Genomic DNA, 15,452 nt, shown 5'->3' with positions numbered 1-15,452 from the left:
TTATAAAATTAGCATGACCCCTCTTGAGATCCATCTCTTTCCATGCAACTTCTGCTATGGGGATGCCACAACACAGGGGGTTTCATCAGAGGCCTGTGTAATATCCGTCACCTTCCAAGTATCTCTGTGTTTTATAAATTTCCCAGTTTCATGTGTTCTGTTACAATAGCAAGAAACTAAGATAAACAAGCAGTCTACTCCATAATACAGCTGTTATTTAAATTGTCAGTAAATGCCTTTGATTTTCATAAATGAATGAAGAAATTTGTATCTTGCTTTATTTAATAATTTAAAGAAAATTATGAGAAATAAAAAAGCAATAATTTTTGTGAGCCTGGTGTGCATTAATCAAGTTAAATCCATTAGTGTGTCTAATTTTAAGACTATTTTTGAAGGTTAATATTTTTATTTTCTATGCATTTTAAATTTGGAAACTGAAATACAGGAATTTAGATAAGATCACACTGCTTGTAAATGGCAGAAGGAAAAAAAGTAAGAGCTCAGATAATAGAAATATAAAAGCTATAATCTTAACCATTTTATTTTACTATTTGTTCTTTTTGGACAATAAAGGTCCATTTTAAATTTCAACAGGATGATATCAGTATATGTGTTGGAGTTATAGACTTCCATGTGGTTGCAGTGTAGTAGGCCTGGAGAGAAGTGCTCATGAAAATGTGAAGGTGGGTCATATACTATGCCTCCTCCTATGAACATCAGAGCTATAGGTCAATGTTTGCATGGTTCTGTAATGTAGTTAGAAGTTTATCACCTATCTGGGTTGATGAGAGAAAACACCTGGGGAAACAAGTAGACACACTGAAACAATAGGAGAATCAATGACTACTCATTTGTTCTGTAACTATAAGTACTTTGTGAAATTGTTAACATATTGGAACATGGAATTTGGTGTAACCTGAATCTGTGTTCCTGGGCCAAGATCACTTATATTTGGTCAAGTATAAACTATCTCTTATTCCCTCTGAGATCAGAGGTAAATATTTTCCATTGAAACAGTTAATCTTAGTACTGGTAGATAGAATGCCATGTGTCAAAAAAAAAAAATACATTACCATTCTTAGTCTTCTTAAAAACTATTTGGTGCTGTAGAGATGACTTAGTGGTTAATGGTGCCTGCTTATAAAGGCCGACAGTCTGTGTTCAATTCCTTAGTACCCACATAAAGCCAGATGTACAAAGTGGTGCATGAACCTGGAGTCTGTGGAGTTTCTTTGCAGCAGCATGAAGCCCAGGAACACTCATTTTCTCTCTGTGTATGTGTGTGTGTCTCTCTCTCAAAAATAAACAAGTAAATATTTTAAAACCCATCCCAATATTCTACTCTGGAAAAGATGTTTTGGCCTTTCGGTGGCAGAATGACTGAGACGCAAACTGCAGCTCAGCAGGTGCATGGCAGAATGAAAGCAGGAGGTGTTCTTCCTTTACGTGCTCCTATCTGCCCGTGAGTCTCAGTTAACAAGACAAACACAGCAAAAGCGTCCAAGAGGGATAAGTCAAGCTATGCCGTAAGGGCTGCAATTGCTATTGCAAAAATCTTTTTTAGGGGGGTTGGAGAGGTGGATTAGTGGTTAAGGTGTTTGCCTGAAAAGCCAATGGATCCTGGTTCAATTCTCCAGGACCCACATAAGCCAGATGCACAAAGGGCATATGCATCTGGAGTTCTTTTGCAGTGGCTGGAGGCCCTGGCCTGCCTATTTTCTCTCTCTTTCTTTCTGCCACTTTATCTCTCTCAAATAAATAAATAAAATATTTTTAATAAGTAAAAAAAACATCTTTTTTAAGAAAGTGTTTTCTTTTTTACTTTTATTTTAGAACTGAAAATTATTTTTTTTATATGACACACAAAATTCCCTTGATGGAATATTAGTAGGATGTATTTGTATCATTTTTATTAATTTTCACCTGTAATTTTATAAACTTTTCCTTTGGTAGCCCACGTTTTCCAGATGTTGAAAAGTTTTACAAAATCTAAACATACAAATTAAAAACCAAAGAATTTTTTTAAAGCAAATATGTTTTAATTATGGGCTAAAAATGTCTAATACAGTAAGCATGAATTAGAAAAACTAAGATTCCAAATACCATGCTAGAGAGTTTCACAACGGGGGAGGTGGGATTAATGAAGATCCTTTGCTACATACATTATGATCATTAACAAACTAGTATCTTAATTCGAATGATAAGGCAAAAATAGTAAAACCACACCTTTCCTATAAAACGTTACATATTATCTTATGTAGGGATAGATGTCATACAAGAAACAGAGAAGATACGATCACTCTATTGCACACCCAGGGACAAAAGGGAACCTGATCGTAGAATGATCTAGTCATCTTCCTCCTCTCCATCATCTTCAGCATCTCGTTTCATTTTCTCTCCTTGAAGGCTTTCTTCATCCTCTTCTTCTCTTCTTTCTCTTCTTCAATATAATCATCTTTATCCCGAATTTCTTCCTTCATTAAGTATGAGAGGCCCATTGCTTCTTCTCCTTCTTCCACTTCTGAGCCTGCTTCATCTTCATCCTCATCTTCATCCTCCTCCTCCTCTTCATACTCTTCAGATGGACTGGCCTCATCTTCCTCCTCATTTTCATCTCCATCTTCCTCTTCTGAGTCTGGGGGTTCATTATCATCCTGATCAAATCCATCTAAATGAGGTTTGCTGCAGCAGTTCAAAAATACTTTCTCTGCAAGCTTCCAGGTTTGTGATCTCACAGTTAAACAAGTCCAGATTTTTCAAATTTTTAAGATTTTGCAGAACTTCTACTGTTCTGAGATCTTTGATTTTGTTTCCATTTAAGTTGAGGTAGATTGGGCATTTCTGTGCCAGGACTTCCAAGCCTCCAGAAATTATATTGTCACTAAGTTCCAACTTTTGAAGCTTATTTAAGCTGAGAAGCCGAACTAGTGATCTTAACTGCACAGTAGCCATGCTGAGACACTCTAGATCTTTAAAGGTGTCATAATTTGCAAGCAAATGAGTAGATTTGTGTATTATTTTTTGTTGTTTTGTTTTGTTTCTTGAAGTAAGGTGTCACTCTAGCCCAGGCTGACCTGGAATTCACTATGTACTCTCAGGGTGGCCTTGAACTCATGATGATTCTCCTATCTCTGCCTCCTGAATGCTGGGATTAAAGGTGTGTGCCATCAAGCCTGGCTAGATTTGAGTATATTTCAAGTGAGGGCTCTGAGTATTCTATAAAGTAGGTGGATATTTCTCACAAGTGTTACATGGTTTTCTCTTGATTGTGAGATATTAAAATGACCAATAAACTATTTTTCAGAGTTATTTACATTTAATAATAAAGTCAGCCATCAAGTTTCATAATCAGACTTCTGCCATCTAGGGTGTTAGCCTCCTCAATTATAATTATAGGCTGAAAAAGAAAATTATATATTAAAGTGAACCTATGAAGGCTATCATCCTTTTACTACTATAATTAGATAATTTCTAGGTTTTTTTAAAAATATTTTATTTCTTTATTTATGAAAGAGAGAGAGGAAGAGGCAGGAGAAAGAGAGAAAGGAAGAGGCAGAGAGAAAGAATGGGCATGCAGGGCCTCCAGCCACTGCAAACGAACTCCAGACACATGTGCTCCCTCTGCATCTGGTTTACGTAGGTCCTGAGGAATTGAACCAGGGTCCTTAGGCTTCACAGGAAAACGCCTTAACCACTAAGCCACTCCTCCATCTTATATAATCTCTAGTTTTATATTATAGTCTTGTAATACTTATGCTTCTGAGTGATTGCAACACTAAAATAATATCTGACTTTTCACCACCCTAGGGAATAAATAAGTAGTCCTCTATTCTAAAAACATATATCAACTCTGCATTCTCAATTCAGTGGTCAAATCTCTCCTTTGTTGTATCTTGGTTTGCTTTAGTCATCCTGGGAAACTGACTTCTCTACCTTGTTTCACCCAGATTCTTCCATGTTCACAGAGGTTCTGATAATGAAAAGGTACTGGAATGCAAAAGAAAGAGGCCTAATGTTTAATCTTACATCCTTCAATGTTCATACCTTGAAATTTTGATTCTGTTTGTGACTTTCCTTGATTCCTGTGCTTTTCATCTGTACCTATTCTAGCTCCAGTTCTTCTCTAAATTAGAGTTACCTAGAACTCTCGCTTTGTCCCTTGAGACTTCATGCTGGTAAGCGTATCTTGTTGCCAGGATTTGGCACTTGTCTACCTATTTCTAGGGTCCCAAATCCTAAACAAGGCCTACCTGTCAAAAGTCACTTTACTAAACATTTTTTAACTAATTTTTTTTAATTTATTAAGTTTTCTGTGAATTTCCATAGTAAATGACTATGTATGAGAGATGGAAAGTTATAATGACATAATATAATAGCTACAATAATGTTTGGTTATAGAATATAACTAAGGAAAAACACAAAAAATATTTTAAGATGAGTGTACTTAACTGAGTTTAACTCAGAATACTCCAGAACTACATTTTCTTTACTATAGAACTTTCCCTTAGATGTTACACTAATTTTAATTGCTTTAAAATATATAATTTTCAATAAAATTAATGTAATTCTTAATATTAGTTTCTTGTTCTCCCTCATCAAAATAGCCACTACTCTGTATTCTTTGCTTGTGAGTTAATGTTGAAAAATATACCTGTGAGTATTTGAATTTATCAGTTTTATGGAACAAAAATATAAATGGACTTGACTTAGGTTATTTGTTATTCATTTTCAGAAAAATTCCTCTATGATAATGCAATTTTAAAACAACGCTGGGGAAAAATCTTTAATCTGTTTGCTCTTATTAGCATTTTTAACACTTGATTAACTCTGTCTTTTTTTAAACACTATTCAAGTCAAATTTTTGACAGAGAAACCACTATATACTTTTGATTCCAGCAGATTTGCTGTTACATAAGATGTTATCAAACTGAAGACCTACTTAAACAATTATATTTTCTTCATTTTTAAAAATCATTCTATAAATTTCTTTATTTAAGAATCAATGTTGTCAGAACATTAGCAAGCAGTTGCGACATCAGAATAAATATAATTTATATATTTCAGAAGTCAGTTAGAAATATCTGTTTCCTTTTCCTGTGATCGCCCTATACACACTTTCTATCAAGTAGCTTTTAATTTTCTGGCCACAGATTAATTAAAATGAATATTGAAAGCTAATAGGAGCTTATTTGAAATCTAGGGAAATAGGAAACTACTGTACTATTGAAGCAAGAAGATTTTTAAAATACTACAATTATCTGAGCACTTATTGCAATTCCAGGAACTCCTCATAGTTAATAGATTTTATTAGACCCTACTCAAAAGTCATGCTTTATGACATTTGGTTTTATTTGTTGTCCTGGCTAAAAGTCCCAGCTAAAGTCAAGGTCACCTTCTATGCTGAAGTAGGTATAATTAGTATCAATTCCGTGTTTCACTGAGCTTACAGTAAAGGTTATTAATCGTGTTTCATGCAGAGTGTAGAAGAAGCAGAGTACAGAAGAAGTAGGCGTGCTGGCAATCTTTGCAGCTTCAAAGGCACTGCTCATAAATGCAATGCATTTATTAGTGAGACAGATACAAGCAGTTTAGGTATTAATGACTTTTAACAAAATTTTAAATATGTTTATGAAGTATTTACTCATATATGTGGGTCATGCTTTTAAAATATAAAACCAAGGATCATCCCATAATATTATAACTCCCCCTAGTCTCAGTAATTATAAAAACACTGTGTTTTCTGAAGCTTGGTGATTGTGGAATAATTTTAAATTAGCATTTATATGAATATGCACAATGTATAAGAATTAATTTATGGATATTAAGAAACATTTTATTTTTGAGAAGGTTGTTTTGTAGGAAACATATATATCATTAGAATATATTAAATCAATGATTATTATTATACTATGAATCAAGATACACCTAAATTTAGGGATAGGAAAACTTTATGAACATACATATTTATATAAAATATGTAAATTAGTATAACCTGAAATGGCTTAAGATAATGTCAACCAAAAATATAAATAAACTTAAGATGGAAAACTTTGAAATGTTTGCTGTTTCAAATTTCACAGGCCACATGAATGGCCTTAGAAAACTGTATACAGCATATGTGTTCTACTGACTTTAGTGGGTGGTTTTGGGGGGAAAATGTATGAACACTTCATTTTATATCTTTTAAAATTGGTAAAAAACTAAAGACTTTCAAACTTTGCCAAAGTATCATCTTGCATGAGTAGGAAATAAGTTCTCCTGTTGATTACAGAAATGATTATATGTAACCAGTGGTATGCATTCCTATTATAAATATGTCTAGTATAACAAAAAGAATCTTTTTAGCATCTTATGCTAACCTGGAATAACCTCACTTTCTGCACTCACTCAAATGCTTTGTCCATATGTTACTGCAGCCCCTAAGCCCCCATCAAGTGGCTCTAATCATACCCAGCACATTGCCTCTCCACCAGCATTAGTAATGCGGTCCTTGTGACAAGGTTGAAAGCGACCCCAGCCACAGAACATGCACTGCTTGTTCATTCCAAGCAAGAAAGGTACTGAGTTTCTTATTTCCATTAAGCAATATAATTCACTATATTTTACTTTAAAATCAATTGAGCCCCATATAATAGTAGTTATATTTAAAAAGAATAATGGAATTTTGACATCTTTTTATAACCTAAACATAGAAAACTATCTTTTTGCAGATAGGCACGCTACTGAATATGGACCATCTGGGTAAGAAACCATTATTTGATTTTAGTCAAGTAAGAAAAAAAAAAGTACAACATATTGACACTTAATTTTAAAAGCTCACAACACCATGCAAATTGTGTTTTATTACCACCAATAAAACCAGAAGCATTTCTAATAGCCACACAGTCATAATAAAAGCTCATAAGCAACTTGTTGATTTGTACACTAGGGGATTTAACTGCGTCAAGATGATATATTCTTGATATGCCTAATGCTCTGTTTGAGTGCATTTATAGTGACTAATTAAGAACGATAATGATTTTCCTCCACTCTCATTCTTTCTTATTGCTTAGTTTTCCCTTTCATTTTGATAAATGTTTATCTGTATGTATTTTGTTTCTTAACAAATTTTACAAAAATGGAGATAGCAGATAAAAACTGAGCAGAGATGGACTGGCTTTATATCTACACACACACCAGTACTATCTATCTATCATCTATCTATCTATCTATCTATCTATCTATCTATCTATCATCTATCTATCTATCTATCCATTCATCCATCCATATATTACTAAGGTATATACATTAATTACAGAAAAGGCACACAGGGGAAATTATTATAGAATTTATTCCTGATTTAAATGCATGATTCAGACACTAGTTTCGAGCACATGTATCATTTTATGTTTATCTTTCTGAGCTCATTTTGTCTTGGAAGGAAACAATTGGAAAAAAGGAATCTGCATGGAAATAGTATGTTAGCCACCCATACCGTGAAGATATCTGTGGCTCATCACAAATGGCAACATTAGATATGAGTAGAATTTACAGTTAATTTCATTTCTCCTATTTTGATAAAAAAAGAAGTGTGGAGACAACATTTATTTTTAAATTTACACCATTTAACTTGTGTGCATAAAAAGTTTTCAACAAATCACTAAGATTGCTTTAAAGTCATTAAGAGGGAAAAAGTAGCCTTTTTTGTTTGTTTGTTTTGTTTTGTTTTTGTTTTTGAGGTAGGGTCTCACTCTGGTTCAGGCTGACCTGGAATTAACTCTGTCATCTCAGGGTGGCCTTGAACTCATGGCGATCCTCCTACCTCTGCCTCCCGAGTGCTGGGATTAAAGGCATGCGCCACCACTCCTGGCAAAAGTAGCCTTTTTAAAAAGATCTTTAAAACATAAAGTAAAAGATCTTTTAAAAAGTAATATTTTTAGATAATTCCCATACATATTTCTTTAACATCATATGCACTCATGCAATTAAGTTTTATCATTTGCAGTGGCATATTAGGGATCTATGATTTCTATACTGGAGCTATATTTATTCTAGATCTATGCCACAGTCCATTCTATTCTATGACTATCTTAGAATGTTTTACTCTAGAACTTAAATATATACACTAAATCTGGTCAGAATGTGGATAAATATAGTATTTTAAGGCTAAATGCTCCTTATAAGACTCATGTGTTTGAACATTTAATCCCCAGTTGATGGCACTGTTCTGTAACGTGGAAGGTTTAGGAGGTGGAGACTTGCTGGAGGCAGTGTGTCTCTGGGGCTAGGCACTTAGGTGTTACTGTACAGCCTGGTTTCCTCTTTTTATTTCCACCATATTGTTGCAAATATGTGACTCAGGATTGCCATTTCTCCTTTGCAGTAATCAATATTTCTCCTCAAAACTGTAAACAGAAAATAATTCTTTTTCTTCCTTAAACTGCTCCTGGCTGCTATTTTACCTAGGAAGAAGAAAGTAACTGATACAGTTTGGGATAGTTTTTGATGTTTAATTTTTTGAGGATAATTTTCTTATTAAAAGAATATTTATTTATTTATTTGTAAGGAGAAAGAGAGAGAGAGCAAGAGAGAAGAGAGAAACACCAGGGCCTCTTGCCACTGCAAATGAACTCCAGATACATGGGCCACTTTGTGCATCTGTCTTTACATGGTTACTGGGTGTTGTAGTTTGAATGTATTTCCACCCCTCAACAGACTCTTGTTTTATTCATACTTGTCTCCAGTTGCCATTCTGGAGGAGATGTATTACTGAGGGAAGATTCTAGAGTCCAGCCCTTTTTACTGAGGGTGGATCTGATTTCTAGCCCAAAGTTATGCAGAGAGTTTTTTGAGCTCTGCCTGTGTCTTTGCATTGGGAGTGTGACAGGCTGGTTGGTGGTGGTTGCTTTCTGCTTGGCTCTGTGAAAGGGGGCCAGTCTCTTCCACCTTCGTGGAACTTCTCCTGGATCGGTAAGCCTGAAAAAAAATCCTGTTCATTCCATAAACTGTGTCAGTTTGGAAGTTCATGCCAGCAACATGGAGATGACCACAATACTAGGAAATCAAATCAGAGCTGGCAGGTTTTGCTAGCAAGAAAATTTAATTAAATTTAATTTTTAAATTTAATTGCTGAGCCATCTCCCAAACCTTAATATTTAGCTCATTAGAAATATTTTATTTATTCATTCATTTATTTGATGGAAAAAGAGCAAAAGAAAGGTAGATAGATAGATAGATAGGGAGAGAGAGAGACAGCAAATGGGTGCTCCAGGACCACTGCAAGTGAACTCCAGACATATGCACTCCCTTGTGTGTCTGGCTTTATGTGAGTACTGGGAAATCAAACCTGGGTCCTTTGCCTTTGCTGGCAAGCACCTTAACCACTAAGCCATCTCTCCAGCCTGATTTTTTTATATATATATGTAAAGGTAATCATTCCTTTTATTTTGTAGTAGCACCAATAGCCAAGATTCTATTGCAATTAGTCTTGTTATTGTTGATAAACTAGCTGATCATTTCAGAAAAAATTATAGTTTTATTGTTATATTTTGAATATTTACAAATAAGATGTGAAGCCAAATCTAGATTTGAACCATTAATTAATGTTAATGTTTTCATGGTTTATGTGGATAATTTCATCACTGTGGAATTTAAAATCTAATATACTAAAATATATAAACCAGCACACTTAGAGTATGTTGAACTCTTAAATATTTTTATTATATTTATCAGTCCATCTTTATGTTGCTAGCATATTTACAGTAATACATATGGAAAAGCTGATAACAATGTTTAGGGATTTTTTTGTTTATAAGTCTAAATGTTCAGTTATGAATTCTAACTTAAGCTGTAATGATAAATATCATGTGCCCATATGTCATGACTATTGATTTTATTTATTTATTTGGATATATACATGTGTATGCATTTTTTATGTATAGGGAAATGTGTGTGTGGGTGTATGTGCATTTGTGTGCACACATGTGTAAAGCCAGAGCTCTGTTAGTTGTTTTTCTCAGTTTTCTCATGCACTGTCCACCAAATATATTGAGACAAATTCTCTCCCTAAACCTAGACCTCATAAATGTGTCTAGACTAGCTAGTCCATACACTGTAGGGCTCTTCCTATCTTTACCTCCCAAGTGCTGAAATTATAGGAGCACACTTACATTCCTGTCTAATATGTGAGTGCCGTGGATTCAAACTCAGGTCCTCAGGCTTGTGAGGCCATCCTTCACCCACTGAACAATCTCCCCGGCCTGACCATTGAATTTTAAGTAAGCATATTATCATTAGATCTTAGCTGTTGTGATATGAAAAACATTTGTTAAGAATGAATAATTCTTTCCAACTAAACAAGCCATATCAAATTAATGTTTGTATTAATGATACAAGTGATACTGAACCATTTAGAACAATTACTATTAGCAATTATATTCAACTCCCTAAAAGTAATTTCAGTGTTTTAAAAAAAATATATGAGTGCTCACAGAATGAAAAGGTTACTAAATAAAACAAAGCAAGGATTAAAATGTGTTGCATAAAAGGACTTTCCTAATGGAAAGTTTTTGATGTATAAAGTGCTCAGATTTTAGACATATCACATAAATCCGCAATGTGTTAAGTGCCATTGAAAGTTTATGAAGTCTTCTTCAAAGGACAGATACATAGTTCTCAACTTTTATGTTCCCTGGTTAATTTACACTAATACTTTTCTTAAAAAATATAAGAAAACATGTATTAAGTTTAGAATAATACTTAGTGTTTGAACAGAAAAGACTTTTGAAAGAAATAAAGCTATCATTGCTTCTTGGAAAATAAAATGTACTATTTCATTAGCTGAATAGTTATATATAGCATGTTTGTTTTACTGAAATGGCTGATATTTTTTTCCAGAACTTTACATATTAATGGTTAACAGTGTGACATTTGATTTAATTTGTATCTTTCCTTGGGTGATTTTGTTTTTGCAAAGTTGCCTCCAGAAATAGCTACAAAACTGCAACTTTAATTATAAGTGAACTAACTTCTAAGTTGAGTATTTTTTTGTCAAAATAACTGAGGTTAGCTAATTATAATACTCTCACTTTCCCCAATCATAGGTTGACAATTGGCCAACACTCGACAAATGTATCCTCACAATACATTCATGAAGGAAAATGCTGATTCTAGCAATTCAGGAGGTTTCTACTTGTCACTTTCTTCTCTATTTTATTTTATATTTGCAAGGAGAGAGAGAGTGAGTAAGAATGAATTAATGAGCATTCCAGGGCCTCTAGACACTGCAAATGAATTCTAATTGCATGTATCACTTGTGCATTTGGCTATATGTGGGTACTGGGTCATTAGGTTTTACAGGCAAGTGCCTTAGCTGCAGGACCATCTCACCAGCCCTCTCCCAATTAAACTTTTAAAATTAATTTATATCAAGTTATTTTCTTTAACCTTTATAATTTCCAAGAAAACTCTACTGAATAATTTTGTTGTTGTATTAATGAAAATTTTGAGACTTGATTTGGTTTTCTTGGTTTAAGACCCAAAACTTCTTAAATTGAAGACTCAGAATTCATTTTTCAAGATGGTTCTTGAATCTACTTATTTCTCTTATCCAAAGCTCTTTCAAAAGTATCATTGCCTTGCATTTTAGTACATTGATTTTTGTAAGATACAGTTGATTAATGGCTCTTACTCTGTTTTTGAATCCCTTTGTCTTCCAAACAGGAATGCATTTTACACACAAGGGAAGAGATAGGCAAGGTCTCAATGTCTTGGCTGTAATGCTGTGAGTTCAATTTGTTTTTTTAAATCTCGTCCTGATTTCTAATATGGCCATAGCTATGTGTTCCTTTCATTTCCTTCAAACTTGGTGTTTCTTCACTCTAGAAAGGATAAGCAAGCAATACTAGGCATTGTGAAAGTATAGGTGGAGATATTAGCAGTGGTTCATTTTTTTATCATTTCATAAAAATATAATGATAAATACTATAATTTCTGAAACTTGAAGATATGTCTTTTAAGTCCCATGAATATACATATTTAGTTCATTTCAAATTATTGTACAAAAAAAGATTATAATGAGTAAGTAAAAGAAACCTTGCAAACTGAAATGTCCTTTCTCTTCAGTTTTCATTTTCATTGTTTCTTATACAGCAAAGGTTTATTATGATTCTTAATGGTCATAAAGTTGAATATTTTTAATAAATATTTGAATAAATGCATTCTTTCCAAACTTAATTTCACTGAAACTAATTTGATATACACTGTACAACAGATGATAGCACAATTTTATAAAACATTTAAAAAACAGAGTAAAACATTCCCAGTAATCTTTGTGTAAGTAATGCATTTATAAAACTGTTGCCCACTCTAGTATGGATAGAATATTAGTGATGCAGATGAATTTGGCAACTTCTACATTTTCCCTGTGGATACCAAAGACAGGAGGAACAAATGGGTATTTGGCAAAGATACAATGTCTACTATTAATTCTCTTACACAAATATAATATATGATTTCTTAATTCTTCAGATACTTCATTTCTTTATGTCTTTATGCTATTTCAAATGATCTTTTCAACCTTAGTAAAAGAGAAGGTAGTGTTACATATGTGTGTGTGTGTGTGTGTGTGTGTGTGTCTGCATGTAGTCCATAATGTTTATTTTACTTTTGTGTGGGAATAAACTTAATGTATCTCATATTATCCATGTCATAATGTAAAGTTCATGAATATACAAAACCTGGAAAAAAGTAAGTTAAGCTGAAACAATTTTAAAAAATGTTTATAAGTTAGTTAAGATATAGTTGGTCAAATTATACATAAAGGTCACACAACTTAATACATTGCTTTTAATTTCACTTTGAAATACAAGGTTTCTGTTGTCATTTTAATCCACACTAGAGTCTTTTTATTTAGAGAGAGTTTGTATAGTATATGTGTATGTACCATACATTTAATACATGTCAATAGTGGACATATATATATATATGTGTGTGTGTGTGTGTGTGTGTGTGTGTGTGTGTGTGTGTGTGTTTATTTGTTTATTTAAAATTCTATCTTAATAGACATAAGAACATGTGCAATTTTTCCCACATGGAATATAAATATTTTTCAATGAAGATTTACCACAATAAAGCTTTGCTAGTAATACCTGTTTTCTTTTTATTGATTGAGTGCTTCAGTGTAGTCCATATTGACCTGTATCTCACCGTGTAGTCTAGGCTGCCCTCAAGCTTATGATTATCCTCTTACCTCAGTCCTCAGAATGATGCCATTATACCTGGAGTCATCATGGCATAAAATATCTAGTAACATTTAATAAAGTAAGTAGTTTTCCACATCTTAGTTCAGAATGTAATACAGATACTTAATATTTGAAGAAATGAATAATTTATTATTAGCCTTTTGGTCTTTAATTTTGTCTCTCCTATTTGTTTAGTGTTTTGCCAGCATAGCTAGAATTTAACATTGTAGAGATTTTGTTACTATTCAATAATATTACATTTCAATTACTATATGTAGGAATTGTAATGAACTTGAAATTAAATCAAAGGAGAAGATTTTATGCCTTTAATTTTTATAATTCCTTAAATATTATCTTTTGTGTATGTTTTTCTGTCTTTCCCTTCCAATTCATACAATTACGTATATGAAAGACTTGTAAATTCTTATCACCCATATATTTAGTTCAAATACGATTCATTTAGGCATAGAATAATAAAGATAATTCAGAGAAAATCTTACTGCTGTTGCCATCTGATTGTTTTTGCCAGTTTGTATATTACATAAAATAATTGGCATAATTATTAAGATTGATATAATACAAGCTTTTTTCAGGAACAAGAGAAACATAGACAATTAAAATTATTGTTAAAGATTGAAACTCAATTTACTATCAAGAAAAAAATAAAATTTCCATGACACACAGATACTATACCTGAACAATCTTTAAAGGTAAGGAAAAACAAGAAGAGAAAAGCACACATTTTCTTGTTAAAATTTAATTACGTGTAATGTCTCTATGAATTTCAAGTTAAATTGTTAAGTTAAACATATGTTAGTTTAGGCAACATGACACAAAACACATAATAAGTAAGAAAACGACAGAATTAAATATGGCAAATTTTCTTTGAGCATTGCTTATGCAGATATTGTTTAATGTATGTTTTTCCATGATGCATCTGAAACTTAATTTTGCTTTTTCATCATCTATTTCCTCAGGAATGACTATATATATGATTCTTTTGAACTGAATAAAACTTCAATTCCCTTAAGTACAGTTGCTATGGTTGTTTTAGAAATAAAAGCATATATTTGTATACTAAAAGACATTTTTCATGTGGCCAATATACTTTACTACTATGTATGCAATCCTAGAATATTTTTTCCAGAACATTCTGTCGGTGAAATAAACGGATGCACTCAGTAAAATTCTTTACAGTGGTATGTATTTTGTCATTTAGATGGCATATAGAACTTCAAGTTCTATATGGTAAATCATATATACTGATTCCATGAATTGTTATCTTAGAACAAATTTAACACTGAGGGAAATTAGTGAACATGTAGAAGAATAGCAAGTTACTAACAGGCTCAGTTCTTTGCTGCTAGGGGCTAGCTCTGCATCAGTGAACATCTTATATTTTACATATTGAGGCAAGGCAAAAGTTGTGCCCTTTGTCCATGTTTTAAATTTATTCAATATTGTAGAGTCCCGTATGTTTCTAATCTATACTCTGCAGTATTTTGATAGTTGTCATAAGTGACAGTAAAAATTAGAACACACTATGCTGTCTCTTATTCTAATTTATAATGATTTAATTCACCTAATCACTTCTTATAATTAGGTCAAACTGAATCGCAGGTGCTCTACTCTTAAGAACATCTCGCTACACCTCCAGTGCTGGGGTTTCTAGGCTAGAACAAAGAAGCATACTGTACCTCTTCCAGGGCTGGTTGATGCGGATGTGGTTGGGCGGGTGGTTATGGCTACAGTGGTTGTTACTGGTGCAGTGGTAAGGGAGGGGATGATAGTAGTGGGAAGCAAAGTGTTGGGAACATCTGGTGAGTGGAAAGAAAACAAAATACAAAACAAAATCATATCATGCAAACAGAAGAAAAACATAAATGATTCAAATTATAAATACATACAACTTATTCAGGCTTGACATTCTCAGCTTTAACAGCATAATAGGGACAAAATCAACTGTAGCAGTTTCTGTCATTTTTTTTTTCCACTTCTCTTTCATGCTCCAACACAAGACAAATCTTGGAGACATGCTTAAGAATAAGCAGATCAGTTGCAATATTTAGAGTGAAATTTAAAATGACAAGAACTCATTTGTTCAGTGAATCATTTAACACATTGGACATGCAGTAGCAAAATACATATATGTAAAACAAAAAAAATCACATGCTTTATCAAAGAAGTAAACAAAATAACACATACAGAAATAAACACAAACAGCACCTATGA

At 33.0% G+C, this 15,452-nt stretch overlaps 1 protein-coding gene and 1 pseudogene across 3 annotated transcripts in view; both read right to left on the bottom strand.

Moving 5' to 3' along the window:
• The window catches only part of Cadm2 (cell adhesion molecule 2), a 1,093,192-nt gene that overhangs the window by 74,392 nt on the left and 1,003,348 nt on the right, over window positions 1–15,452 (bottom strand). For 2 of the 3 annotated variants that reach the window (XM_045147799.1, XM_045147800.1), the window contains one exon: window positions 14,918–15,037. The exons of the other annotated variant lie outside the window; for it this stretch is intronic. In XM_045147799.1, coding sequence (XP_045003734.1) covers window positions 14,918–15,037 — 120 coding nt within the window. The remainder of the gene's footprint in view (window positions 1–14,917; window positions 15,038–15,452) is intronic. 3 annotated transcript variants of the gene reach the window in all.
• On the bottom strand, window positions 2,347–2,976 carry LOC101605345 (annotated as a pseudogene).

Source organism: Jaculus jaculus, chromosome 4 (genome assembly GCF_020740685.1).
Source record: "Jaculus jaculus isolate mJacJac1 chromosome 4, mJacJac1.mat.Y.cur, whole genome shotgun sequence".
Taxonomy (NCBI): domain Eukaryota; kingdom Metazoa; phylum Chordata; class Mammalia; order Rodentia; family Dipodidae; genus Jaculus; species Jaculus jaculus.
Note: the sequence above shows the minus strand (reverse complement) of the source record. Positions and strands in the feature narration are given on the sequence as shown.